This window comes from Denticeps clupeoides, chromosome 17, assembly GCF_900700375.1.
Source record: "Denticeps clupeoides chromosome 17, fDenClu1.1, whole genome shotgun sequence".
Classification (NCBI taxonomy): Eukaryota; Metazoa; Chordata; class Actinopteri; order Clupeiformes; family Denticipitidae; genus Denticeps; species Denticeps clupeoides.
In genome coordinates this window covers 11,535,542-11,547,676 of record NC_041723.1, presented here as the reverse complement: position 1 = coordinate 11,547,676, position 12,135 = coordinate 11,535,542, and the positions used below count along the sequence as shown (strand labels likewise).

The 12,135-nt window shown below is 49.6% G+C and overlaps 1 protein-coding gene across 3 annotated transcripts in view; it reads right to left on the bottom strand.

The window, feature by feature from the left end:
• ccnd2a (cyclin D2, a) overlaps positions 1–12,135 on the bottom strand; it is a 137,545-nt gene that overhangs the window by 28,665 nt on the left and 96,745 nt on the right. For 2 of the 3 annotated variants that reach the window (XM_028957809.1, XM_028957810.1), the window contains exons 1-4: positions 10,787–11,264; positions 9,337–9,552; positions 7,360–7,519; positions 1,182–1,330 (exon numbers count right to left, since the gene is read on the bottom strand). In XM_028957809.1, coding sequence (XP_028813642.1) covers positions 1,182–1,330; positions 7,360–7,519; positions 9,337–9,552; positions 10,787–10,981 — 720 coding nt within the window. In that variant the 5' untranslated portion in view covers positions 10,982–11,264. Of the gene's footprint in view, positions 1–1,181; positions 1,331–7,359; positions 7,520–9,336; positions 9,553–10,786; positions 11,265–12,135 lie in introns of those variants that run through there. The other variant, XM_028957808.1, reaches the window with a different exon arrangement.

Genomic DNA, 12,135 nt, shown 5'->3' with positions numbered 1-12,135 from the left:
TATTACAGAGCATCATATCTCTGTTAAGTAAAATATTAGTGCTCAATTTACAGTCATGAGCGCATGAATAACAACCACCATTTTTACTGTAAGTCTTAAACCACTGGCAGGTTCAAAAGAAACTAAAGGCAATAAACCCTGAGGTGGGGACTGCAGGGGAGGTGGCAGGAAGCCTGGGGTACAGAAGCTGGCAAAAATGGTTTCCAGCTTAGTTAGAATGACCATTTAAATCCAAACTACACATCAACAAACCTGATGTATTACCTTATTCATGGACAACACCACAATGAGAATGATTGACGGGACTTAATTTATGAAAAGATATATTCTGATCGCCCCTCCGCCCCTACCCCGCACAGCTACTCCTCTGTGTTTTTAAAAGGTATCGCTTGTTGACATCCAGGAATCTGACGGGCCAAATCACTGAGATGGCAAGATGGCAGCTAATTCCCAATGCTTCTGACCGAGCATGCCCAGCACACAGAGGGCTTGTGCAGTTCAGACCAATTATTTGTTTTTCCCCATCTATGGTGCAAGACTTCACACGCCGCTCACTGCGGCAGCAGGCAGCCCATCGGGCCTGGCGAGCCGCACTCTGTGGTCCCTCTGTGCCATTTTCACACTTTGACTGCTCTTTCCAGCCCGCTCACTTCACCGTTGCTTTGAGAAGCCCTGCATGACTCCAGCTCTGAGGGCCGGCATGCGTGTGAGAATGCATTTTAGGCATCCACAACAACTCCCCCACCATCATCACACTCCACTTACCTCCCAGCAAGTGCAGGCCTGCGGCTGGTCAACGTGAGGGGGCTACGCCGACAGTCCGCCTCGTCTACTAACTGGCTCCTACCACCGCCACCACTCTGTCCCCACCTGCACACTTCCCCCACCCCATTCTGACAAAAGCCAGGCGCCTCGGCTGTGTTTGGATTGCACGCTCGGCCACTGCACGTTCCCCAGGACAGCTAGCCAAATTAAGAGCCTGTGAGACCAAGGGTAGGCCAAACTCACCTAAAACAGACCAGCACGTTGCATTAGCAGCACAAAAAAAAAAAAAAAAAGTTATAGCTCCCCTCGGGTGAAGTTACAACATGCTCCCTTTAGTGAAACGAGTCCACCGTGAAAGTCCATCAGTCGCCTTCGTATCCTTCATAAGACATGAGGTTCTGAAGGTCACAACTCACCACTTCAGTGTTTGTGATTTTGGCAAGCAGGTCTGTCAGATTGTCGCCCCATAGCGATTTGTCTTCACTGTTGAACTGGAGCCCACAGATGGCTGCTCCCACACTGCCCGTGGCGATCATGGATGGCGGGTACATGGCAAACGTGTAATCTGTGGATAAAACGAAGAAACGGGTCATCATGTGATAACTGGTCCTTGTGTTTTTAAGCACATGTTTTGCAGCACATTTCAGGACGTTCCTGGGCGTCCGGGGGACGCGAAATGCGAGAGGCCGCTGCCGAATTGCGATCTGATGTAGCCCCGCAGGTGATTTGATTTGGTAATGTTGTGGTAATAAATCAAGGCCCTTTCTATTAGGTCTATGAGCAGCCTGGCTAATGACCGAGTTGCCGGATAAAGAGGGTTCACTTGGCTTGTAAAGGAGCTGAAAAGCGCACACTCCCCCTTGCCCCCCCCCCGTACCCCCCACCCACCCTGCTCTGCCCTCCTTTCTTCCAGCTCCCGAGTAAATCGTGTGCGCCCTGAAAAAAAAAAAAAAGTCCCCGGCCCTCGGAAAGAGGCGAATAAAGAGCCACAGTGCCTCTGCCAGCGCTCACTGCTGTAGGTCTTTTTTTCCACGTGTGGTCACAGGCGTGCGTCTCAAAGACCAAATACCTTGTTAGCTCCCCTCACTGTCATTCATAATGCAAATAAGACAGCTTGAGAACGAGGCCGAAGCCCGAAAGGCTGACTGCCCGAGAGAGAGAGAGAGAGAGGGGCAGAAAACGATCGCCACCCCCCGCGCCCCAACTGTATTGCTTTCTGTCTGTCTGTCTTTTTTACCTTTCTTTTGTTGGACGCGCTGAATGGAGCACATGCTCTGCTTTTGTTGCAGCAGCAGTCTGTGATTTGTATTAGAGCGGCTCCTATCTTTTGGCATATTAATTGAGGGCTGGCGCGGAACCCGAACGCGGCGAGCGGCGAGCGTGGCCACATTGTCCCGAGTCATCACCTCATCTTATCCAATTGAGAGACGCAACATCGAACCCTCCCCGCTGATCCCGATTCAACACGGAAGGCGGCACAATGACCGGAGAATTGAGGGGTTGGGGTGGGGGGGGTGGGGGGGGGGGGGCAGAGGCACCGCTATGCAGCACATCATTCTTTCGTCTGCGTCCAGACCCTTGTGAGGGCCCCCCCCTTCTTTTTTTTGAGAAGAAAAGGGCTCCCCCACCCAACTCACTTCCCCCATCGCTTTTCCTCAGTAGCCGGGCCACCTATGAGGAGTGGACAGAGGCCTAAAAAACAGCCTGCGAATTAACATATTGCCATATTCAGTTGCAAAGCAAACTGTGTGTGATGGGTCTGAAGGGGATTTTTCTTCCTTTTCTTTTAGGGAAATCAAAGAGGTGGGCCCTTTGATAGCTGTCGAGGCAGCCCTTCATGGGCTTTTTAACATTCAGGGCCAGACGCTTTCTCATTTTGTGGCTCGGTGTTGACAAATAAACTTATTATACATCCCTGTGTAAGATGCTGGGCCTTGGCCAAGGAGAGATTTATTTAAGACGACTCTCGGGCCAACAGAAAAACACATGTAAGAGTGGTCAGCAGCCCTACGGTTAGATGGTGGTGGTGGGGGGGTATAGAAGACAGTATTAAAAAAAAACAAAAAAAAAACGTATTGGCGCATGAGTGGGAAGCAGGCTGACTTTTTTTTTTTGTGTGTAGCACTTGAGACAAGGCAGGTCTGCGCGTGCGAGCGATAGGGCCCTGATACCCTTGGAAGGGGGGGAGGGGGGGGGGGTGTTAAGAATGGCTGTATTTTATGAGCCTTCATTGATATTCATGTGGAGGATAAACAGAGTATGTAGCTGAGTGGGGACGCCTGCGATGGAAGGCTCCTTGTGAGCAGCGGCTGGCCGGGCAGGCCTGCTGGCCTCTCACCCCCTTCAATGGGCCATTCTCTGCGCCCTGCATCCACCAGCCCCCCTGGCTGCCACCGCTAACTCCCGGGTGGGTGAGATGCACTGTACATGCATCAAACTTGTAAATTAATTAAGGCCGGAAAGTTGAGTGCCTGCCAGGGAAGGCAATGAGCATGTGCCAGAATTCCAATGTATAGTTTATTAATCCCCAAAAAGGTTTGGGAAAGAAACTTAATCAAGAGTACCTGTGCAAAAACAATATAAAGCAATATTTTGGAGTTTTGGAAAATGATTGCATTTCTATTCAGTGATGTTATTTAACAAAAAAAAAATCTCCTCAGTCCAGACATACCGTGCAACGTATTTTAAACCAAAAAAAAAAACTTTCAAAATTGATGTTTTTGCCATTTGCAGTTTTAATTTGTACAATTTGTGGTCTAATGTAAAGTGATTACATTGCATTACGCCTCTTCTGACAGCTGGTCCATGCATGTCATGAGAAAGAAGACACACTGCTCAACCCTTCCAGGTTAGTCCATAACCCAATAAACTATAAACTGAAAGAGCTGAATTCATCTCCAAATCTGATTTTCATAACGTCTGTTTTCAGGTCTTGGCTGGTGTCTTCATAACTAAGGCACCGTAAGACCAAAAAAATGAAAAGGAATCCTCCTTAAATGTTAAATCTTGTAGCAACTTGCTTCAGTCTTGCACCACAGCTGAGAGGCTTGAGCAACAGAAACCAGGCCAGCGTGGGAGGAAGCAGACCTCTTGAAACAGGAATAACATGAACTGGCAGCTTTAGATTTTCAGCCATGTTGAACTTCTGTGTTTCCTTATTTTTACTTTTCAAAGGGATTTTGCAGACAGGATTGGGAAAATGGATGAAAAGTGGCTACTTGGTCCTCAATCAAATGCAATAAAAATTGACTGTTTAACTTTCATTTAGCGAATAATGTGACCAGTGCGCTCCACTTACAGGAAATGTATTAATTACTGAAGAGGATTTATTGGTCTAAATATGAATCATTCTGCAATCTTAAAATGCCTCGTCTGTGTGTTAGCTTTCATTATGGGGCATTTTTGTAAAATCCGATGTGAAGTGACGCTTTGGTCAGAGTTAGGTGGAAGTTTAGCAGGGTCTGTCCCCAACCCCCCAACTCTTCTGACCATTTTCCCTCTATTGAAAGAGGCTGTGGGGGGAAGCGGGGAGGGCATGCCGTCTCTGGGGGAAAAAACGGGGTATAATCTCCTTTAATGAGCTTGTTCCTCCACCGCTATCCGATAGACTGCACCCAGAGAAATGCTGGTGTTTCCTATCAAGTGCTCCCACTGTGCTGACCCTTACATGCCTCTGCACAGAAAACGCAGGGATGGTCTTTGTCCCCATTCTTGCCGCCTCAAGCCGAGTCCCTATCCATTTGCATAGTTCTGAAAGGGACTTCGATGTTATTAATTAATACCAAACCAGGCCGTGCTGTCTCACCAAATCCCACAAAGTGCCTCAAACGGAACTGTTTCATCAAAAGCAAGGAACCATTAAAATTTTGCTGCCTTGTCTCTCCCCCCTTTTCCCTTCCTTTCAAAAACACAGGCCTTGATTTATGCAAATTTCTGTTTAAAAGAGGGAATTTCAATCCACCAGATACTGAGGCAGGAAGAGAGGACAACATCTGCCATTTACTTGAGAATCTTGGGGAAAACTGCCTCCTCTATTCTTGTCCTTCAGTGTGTGCGTTTTCTCAAGATTTCCCAAAATGCCTTCGTTTATCATCATCTTTGTATTAGAATGTGCCAGATTGTTTTGGGTTTGGAATGAATCTCGCAGAAACCCATTCAAACACATTCTGTTGATAATCCCAGCTAAATTCCTTTAAAGACTTCAGGATGATAAGTCCATCGGGACTACCATTTATTTACCATTTCTACGACATTCAAGCAATTAGGAGTAAAGTTCGTACAGCTTATTGCGCAATTGTGCAGTTATTTGAACAATGAAAAGCGTACAAGAAAGTGAAAAAGAGGAAGCGAGAAAATGAATGGCTCTTGGTGTCCTCAAACAGGACTGATGCCAGTTCCCATGGATACCATCAATGTCCCTGTCAAAGGATTTTCACAACATACTTACAGAATCCATTGCACAATCGGGAAGGGGATCCCACATCAAAAAGTGCAATGTTTAAAGACCTGTCACCTCTGTCCCACTCTCCTCCGACAAGTGCTTCCTCAGCACAAGCCCAGCGTTCCCCACAGTGGAGCAGAGGGCCTGAGGATGGAGACCAGAGCTCGCTGAGGTCAGGAGCCATCCTGGATCGATGTAGCTGCACAAGGGTGTTGATGTGGATCTCATTACCCCAACAGAGGAGGGTGCGGGCCAGGCGGGGAGAACCAGCCTCACAATGACTGGGGAACATGGGAAAGTCACAATGCCCTCAAGCAACTGGGAGGCGTGAGAAGAAGAGATGAGATATGAAAAAAACCACGACATGCCTCACTATCCAGCTAGGCAAGAACAATATACTCCTCCTCACATTTTCTCACCCTCCTCTCCAGTCCATTAGATCATATTTGAGCCGTCCATCCCTCCCAAGACTCTATACTTGATCTGTGCAAAACAGTTCACCTCAACAGCAGGCACAATGGCCTCTCTGAACATCAGACAGATCATCGCTTCCACCTGAAGAACACAGGAATACGCCGAACTAGCCCAGCCTTTGAAGTGACACCGTGAGCCATGGCCATGCCCTCGAAACACGAATTTACCGGCCAATGTCAGAAATGGAGAGGGTGGACATCAGACATCTACAGGAATGTTCTCAGTGACTCATACCACCATCACTAATGGGAACAGACATGCAATCGCATGCCGATTACAAGTGTGTCCTCATTTAGTGTTAAGAAAGCAAGTACTCTACTGTAGACGTTTACAATGGGAACTTATTTGGAGGTATAATGTGAAGTCTACTGGCTTGCGGCACGCAGCAATATACAAACTAACATGCGTCATATTCACTAAAAAATGCCATTTACAGAAATGTTCTGATATTCCTGTGATGTCGAGCCTCCTAACACATTAAAGGGAGGCGGCAGTCTACATTTTGGCTGACCCGGGAAAATCGCGTGGCACAGACCCCACTATTCGCAAGGGTTATTACTAGGGGTGTTGAAATGAATCTGATAACTGATGCATCGCGCTGCAAACGTGGATAATTCTGCATGGATGCCGTGCGGAACATAATCCATCTATCATAATGACATTGCTTGGCGTAAAAATGCTTGTTAAAAAGTAGTGCCGGTGGCACAGCGCCCCACTTCGCGCTCCGTGGTCAAATATTTTCGCGGGACCAATATCAAAGAGGAAAAGCTGATCTTAACAGTCTGTGACTGTCCAGAGATGTGCAACATGACATCGTCCTGCCGGGAGTTTAGAAAACCACGCCTATTTTTTGCAGTGAACTCAACTCGCTGTTTTTTTAAGAAGATGCACAAACCTTGCAGATGGCGCAGCACATGCCACGTTCGGTCTGAAAGTGCCTTTAAATTTGCCACAATGAGCAAAAAGCCCATCAGCACGAGCTCACTTGACTCCACGGACGTCTTGCATTCGGAAACAACACGTGACGTAAATTTAAAAACGTACTTCAAGAAATTATGCATCGCGATGCATCGATAAACGAGCCATTGATAGTTGTAAATGAATCAAATCACCTCTGGTTATTACTGACTTCCATGCACTCTCAACCTGACTTCACTTCGTCACCTCGTTGGATGATGTGCATCATCTTCCAAGCTCACGAAAGTTTTCATGCAAGACATATTTTTCCACGGACCTTTAATAATTATGCATAATAAGATGCATGACAACAGAATGCAACAGAAATAACACATAATGAGTAGGTTGGAATAAGAAGTTTGTGGTTTTAATCGTTTCAGCTCGGGTTGTTTTTTTTTGGCCGTAATTTATCAGGTAACACCCTGCATGCTGTGACGAAATAAAAAATCAAAAAGATAAAAAAAAAAAAATTCCATGACCCCGCACTGCTACAGCAGCTCGAGCGCATCAAACGCAGCCAGTTCCAAAAAAAAAAAAAAGGGAGGGTGGGGGCCCCCCCTTCTCGGATCCCCTTCTCAGAATCGGCTCTCTGAATCATACGTAGCACCACACCGAGGCAGCTCAAGCAGCTGGAAGCAGTGGTCATGTTCGTACGGGCTCCTCTTCGTCTCTGGACCACCGTCCGCCCACCCCGTGACACTCCGCTTCCCCTCCCACCGTACCTGTGGCACAGAGCGCGATGAACGTCTGCACGTGCTTGCGGATCAGGGCCAGCTTATCCTTCGGCAGCGGCAGCTTCCTCACGATGTGCTCGATGAAGTCGTTCGGCGTGACGGCGGCCAGGTTCCACTTCAACTTCCCCAGGACCACCAGCTCCCACTCCTGCCGACAAAACAGACAGGGCGTGTGTTGATGCGAGGGACCTGCGGGTGCGGGATTGCTGTGTTAAAGAACTCTGCATTTAACCCATCACCCTGAGTGAGCAGTGGGCAGCCATGACAGGCGCCCGGGGAGCAGTGTGTGGGGACGGTGCTTTGCTCAGTGGCACCTTGGCAGATCGGGATTCGAACCGGCAACCTTCAGATTACGGGGCCGCATCCTTAACCACTAGGCCACCACTTCCCCACTGACACACGAACGCACGGCTGAAACCGAGCATGTCACGCGAGAACGATGACTAACAAATCTCACCGCGAGTGAGGCTTTCTACACAGCTCACAGTCCTGAGGTGGCAAATCGCACGAGCTCTTTCAACAAGCGCACTTCTGCAAGGCGAGCCACTTCATCTTCCTGTGAGCAGAAATGTACGCGGTGTCCCCATCGCACTTCCACCCAGGCCTGGGTGCTGCCCCGCTGACTTACTCGCAAGTCTGAGCCACACGGACCCCTCCCTGGCCCGACTTTCGGGTGTCACGAGTGCACGGGAGCCAAATAATTCATAAACTGCCACTAATGAGTCTCAGCGCATTTTATTTGAGGCCTTCCCGTCGCTGGATATGCGTGTACGCTCAGCGAAAGAGAAGAACAAACGCATGGTCCCCTGATTACATACTTCCTCAGCATGGCTGTGGTTTCCAACTAAGGTTCTCAGCAAGCAAAGACGTGACTTAAACAGCTGATCGCCACTTTCCTATGTCATTTACATGTAAAAGCGGGGAGTGTGATCGACAAGGCCGCCACAGCACTTTTCTGTTAAAAGGAGAAGTTTTTTTTTTGGCTTTTTTAAATGGCTTTCATCATGTGTGAGCAGTGGCAGTAAAAAGAATCTGCTGACATCAACATACTTGCGCAGTCGGCATATTCTCTTCTATCTGGTAGACATTTACGTTTAGAGGTAATCTTCAGTACATTCTCTTCTGTGTCCTTATACGTTTTTGTGAACTTATATATGTGAGCCACCCCCCCACGCATACTGTTGAATTTGTGCTGCTGTTGCTGTTTTATGTTGCGTGTATGGTCCAGGAGGATGATATTTAGGGTAGAATGATGATATTTTGCTACTACACTACAGCTACTAAAATTATTCATATAGTTTCTTTCTTTAATCTAGTAAAAACTGACAATGTACAGCTCACCAGATGAATTACTTGCGTCTACATTGAGGTCTTCATTTAAAAATGCCAATGAACGCCGATTTCCTCGAACCTCCTACTTTGAGGAAGGGGGGGTGCATACTTACCACTAGGTGGCGATAGAGACCCACAAATCACGAAACGCATCAGCGGCAAAGCAGCTTACATCACTGATTAAAAACTACAGTTCTCTATTAAGTTCTCGATGGTCACGAAGCCAGAGCTTCAAGCTTTAACGCATGTTCGTGATCTCAGCGCCGATGTCACAACGGGAGCTTCTTTGCATTTGCCGTGATCATTATCAGTAGTATTATTACTCGGTAAATTACTGGCGGCGGCGCACTGGCGGATTTACAGGTTGTGCGGGCTGAAAGGAATTTATTAAAAAAAAAAAAAAAAAAAAATTTTAAACCTGGCACCGACCCCGCCTCTGCAGCCCACGCTTATAAATTAACAATGAATGACTCGATTACCATTAATGTTTAAAAAAAATATATATTATTATTATTATATATATATATATATATATATAGGTGTTCATCCACAGACATATAGACGCACGAGCAGCGAGTTATGAAGAGAACCTGCCTTTAATAAATCCTCGCAGCTTTCACCCCTGCCGCTTACCAGGAGCTCCTGAGGCCGGATGGAGTTGTCCGTGTAAATGCACAGCTTCTCCGCCGTCAGCGGCCGCGTCTCCTTCAACTTGGACGCCAGGAACATGCACACCGCGCCCAGCAGCTGCAGGTTGCGCTTCTTGGTGGGCACCACCGCCAGGAACCTGTCCAGGTAGTTCATGGCCAGGGGGAAGACCTCCTCCTCGCACTTCTGCTCCTCGCAGACCTGCGGTGGAGGGGGGGGGGGGGGGGGGGGGGGGGGGGGGGGGGGGAAGCGGGCCTGGCGTTAGCGGGGCCAGAACCGAACCAGAACCGGGGAGCCACGAACGGGTTACGGGGCGGACGGGCGGGCGGGCGGGCGGCGTGGTTAGATAATGGTGGCGGCGCGACGTCATCGGCGAATTAAAACTACAGTTGATTTCTTGAGAAGTTGGGAAAAATAAAAGGCATCGCAGGAATCGCCGTGAAGGGCCCGGAATTCCTTCCGCTCGATCAGACAGAAATGAATTCGAGTCAGAAACGAGCCGAGGACCAGAAAACACCCGGACAGTCCGGGCGAGCGGCTCCTTTTTTCTGATTCGTCATATTTTCATAAAATATTTAAAAATACAAATAAATTGCCTGGCGTCGCGGTTTTCGCGTGTAAATGTTCGCCGACCCCTTCCACATCAATCCCGACCGTTGACAAGCGTCTCCGGCGACGTCTTTGTGGAATAAAACGTCGTTTTTGAGCCGAGGTAGCATCGCGCTCCTCGTCCGGCGCGTCGCCGCGACGTCGCGCTTCGAAAATTAATTTAAAATCGCGGGCGCGGCCGAACCCGACGCATCCGGCACGAAAACCAAGCCCGGGGTCTCGGCTCTCTCCCCCACCCGCCCCGGGCGACAAACGTCGCGCGCGTCGGCGACAATTTGACTCGAACCCGAGCCTGGGCGCAGGCAGCCCGCCGCGGACCGGGCCCGCGCCCCTTCCGCCGCCGAACACGTCGCGGAAAAAGCCGACAAATGACCCCCGGCGCCCCTTATTCCCGGCGTTCTCCACGCGGGACGGCGGATTAAAAGCCTGCGTGTCGCGTTTTTAAGGTGACAACCGGTCTGTCGGGACGAGAGGAGCCAACATGGCGATGGAAGTTCGATCGCAGGACGTGGGGAGCAGCGGGTCCGCGTACGTGTGCGGGGAAATATTTGAATCCCGGTAAATAAATGAATTCGTCGATGGGCAGCACCCGCGGGGACTTGTCGTCGGAGACGCCGGGTCGCTCGAAGCGGCCCGAAGTCGCGTCTCTTCCGCCCGCGGCCGCCGTCGACATCTTACAAGACGCGAGTGGAAACGTGCTCGTACAGACAGGTTCCGAGCAGAAGTAAAAATGATTAAAAATTAACTCTCGGGGTTTTACGAACCGGAGGTTGTCTGCGCGGAAATCGTTTTTTTTTTTTTTTTTTTTGTTCTGTCGGACACGAACCTCTAACATCCATGTCGCCACCATCCTCCTCATGAAGGGCTGAATGTCTTTCTGTACGCATTTGAAATAGGAGCCCTGGGGTAGAAACCTTTCTTCTATGGTCAACAGGCTCTGCAGGACCCTGTCATCGCAGACCAGGTTCGGGTCGGGACGGGCTCGGATGATGGTGTCCATTTCGAGGCAAAGTAGCTCCATGATTGTTTCTCAATGTTCTCCGTTTCCGAAAGGATCTCTTCCAAAAAACGACTTATCTATACACACACACACACACACACACACACACACAAAAGAATTATCTAAAAAAAAGAAAGTTTTTTTTTTTTTTAAGGGGGTGCGGGGCGATCCGGGCGTTACTCCTGGCGGCTTTTCCCCGAAACTTTTCCTCTCGGCCCCCTCCAGTCTCGGCGAGCAGCCTGCTTTCCTTGAAACCGCATTTGAAGCCGGAGAGCTTGTGCGCCGAGTGACGCAGGCGCGCCACACTATCTCATTATGTCGCCGAGGCCGGCGGCCACGCGCTTTAAAGGCCGGGCCCCGCCCCGCCCCGCGCAGCCCCTCCCACCCGCCCGCGACGTAACAAAGAGCACGCTGCCCGCCGTTCGCCGTGTCGTCGTTACCGTCGCCGTTATTGGCGTGGTTATTATCACGCCGACGGCGGCCGTGGGGCGCGGCGCGTGCTCTGCACCCCCCCCCCCCCCCCAACCCCACCCCACCCCACTCGACGTCCCCGCCTGCGATCGGTTCAGATAGCTTTCTAGGAAACGACTTTTAACACCGAAAAGTTGCGGGGACGAGACACCCCCACCCACGCACCCACCCACGAAGATAAGCGCCTCTCTCCGCGTGGCGCCGGTGGGGTGGGGTGGGGCTCTCTATTCCTCGCCTGTTTTATTATTATTATTTTTTTAGCTTATTTGATGAGTAGATTTATTTCATTTCTTATAATAACTTTTGTCATGTGAGTGTACAGAGTCTTCGTGCTCCACAAACAGGATGGACGCATCTGGAGCGCGTCACGGCACTATAACTATAACTGATTATTAATAAACTCCAGATAAACTGCACCAAAAGCCCCATCCGCATCACGGGGAGCAGGACAAACTTAAACCAACTCTGTAGTTTTTCGTATTTGCTCTTTTAATGCTTTTGTTCTCCTTCTTCTGGACTTGCTTCCTCCCCTCGAGAGAATTTGCGCAGCCAATAGTTGCCGAGCGCGTGTTACCGGGCAGACTACAGTCGCTGAAAGTTCGCCTGGAAGCCAGGAAGGGCCACTTCCACCGGGCGCCCGCCCGCCCGTTCACCAGCCGCACTTCCGCCTTTGTTCCAGGCAACAATGCCTTCAGGTGGGTTCG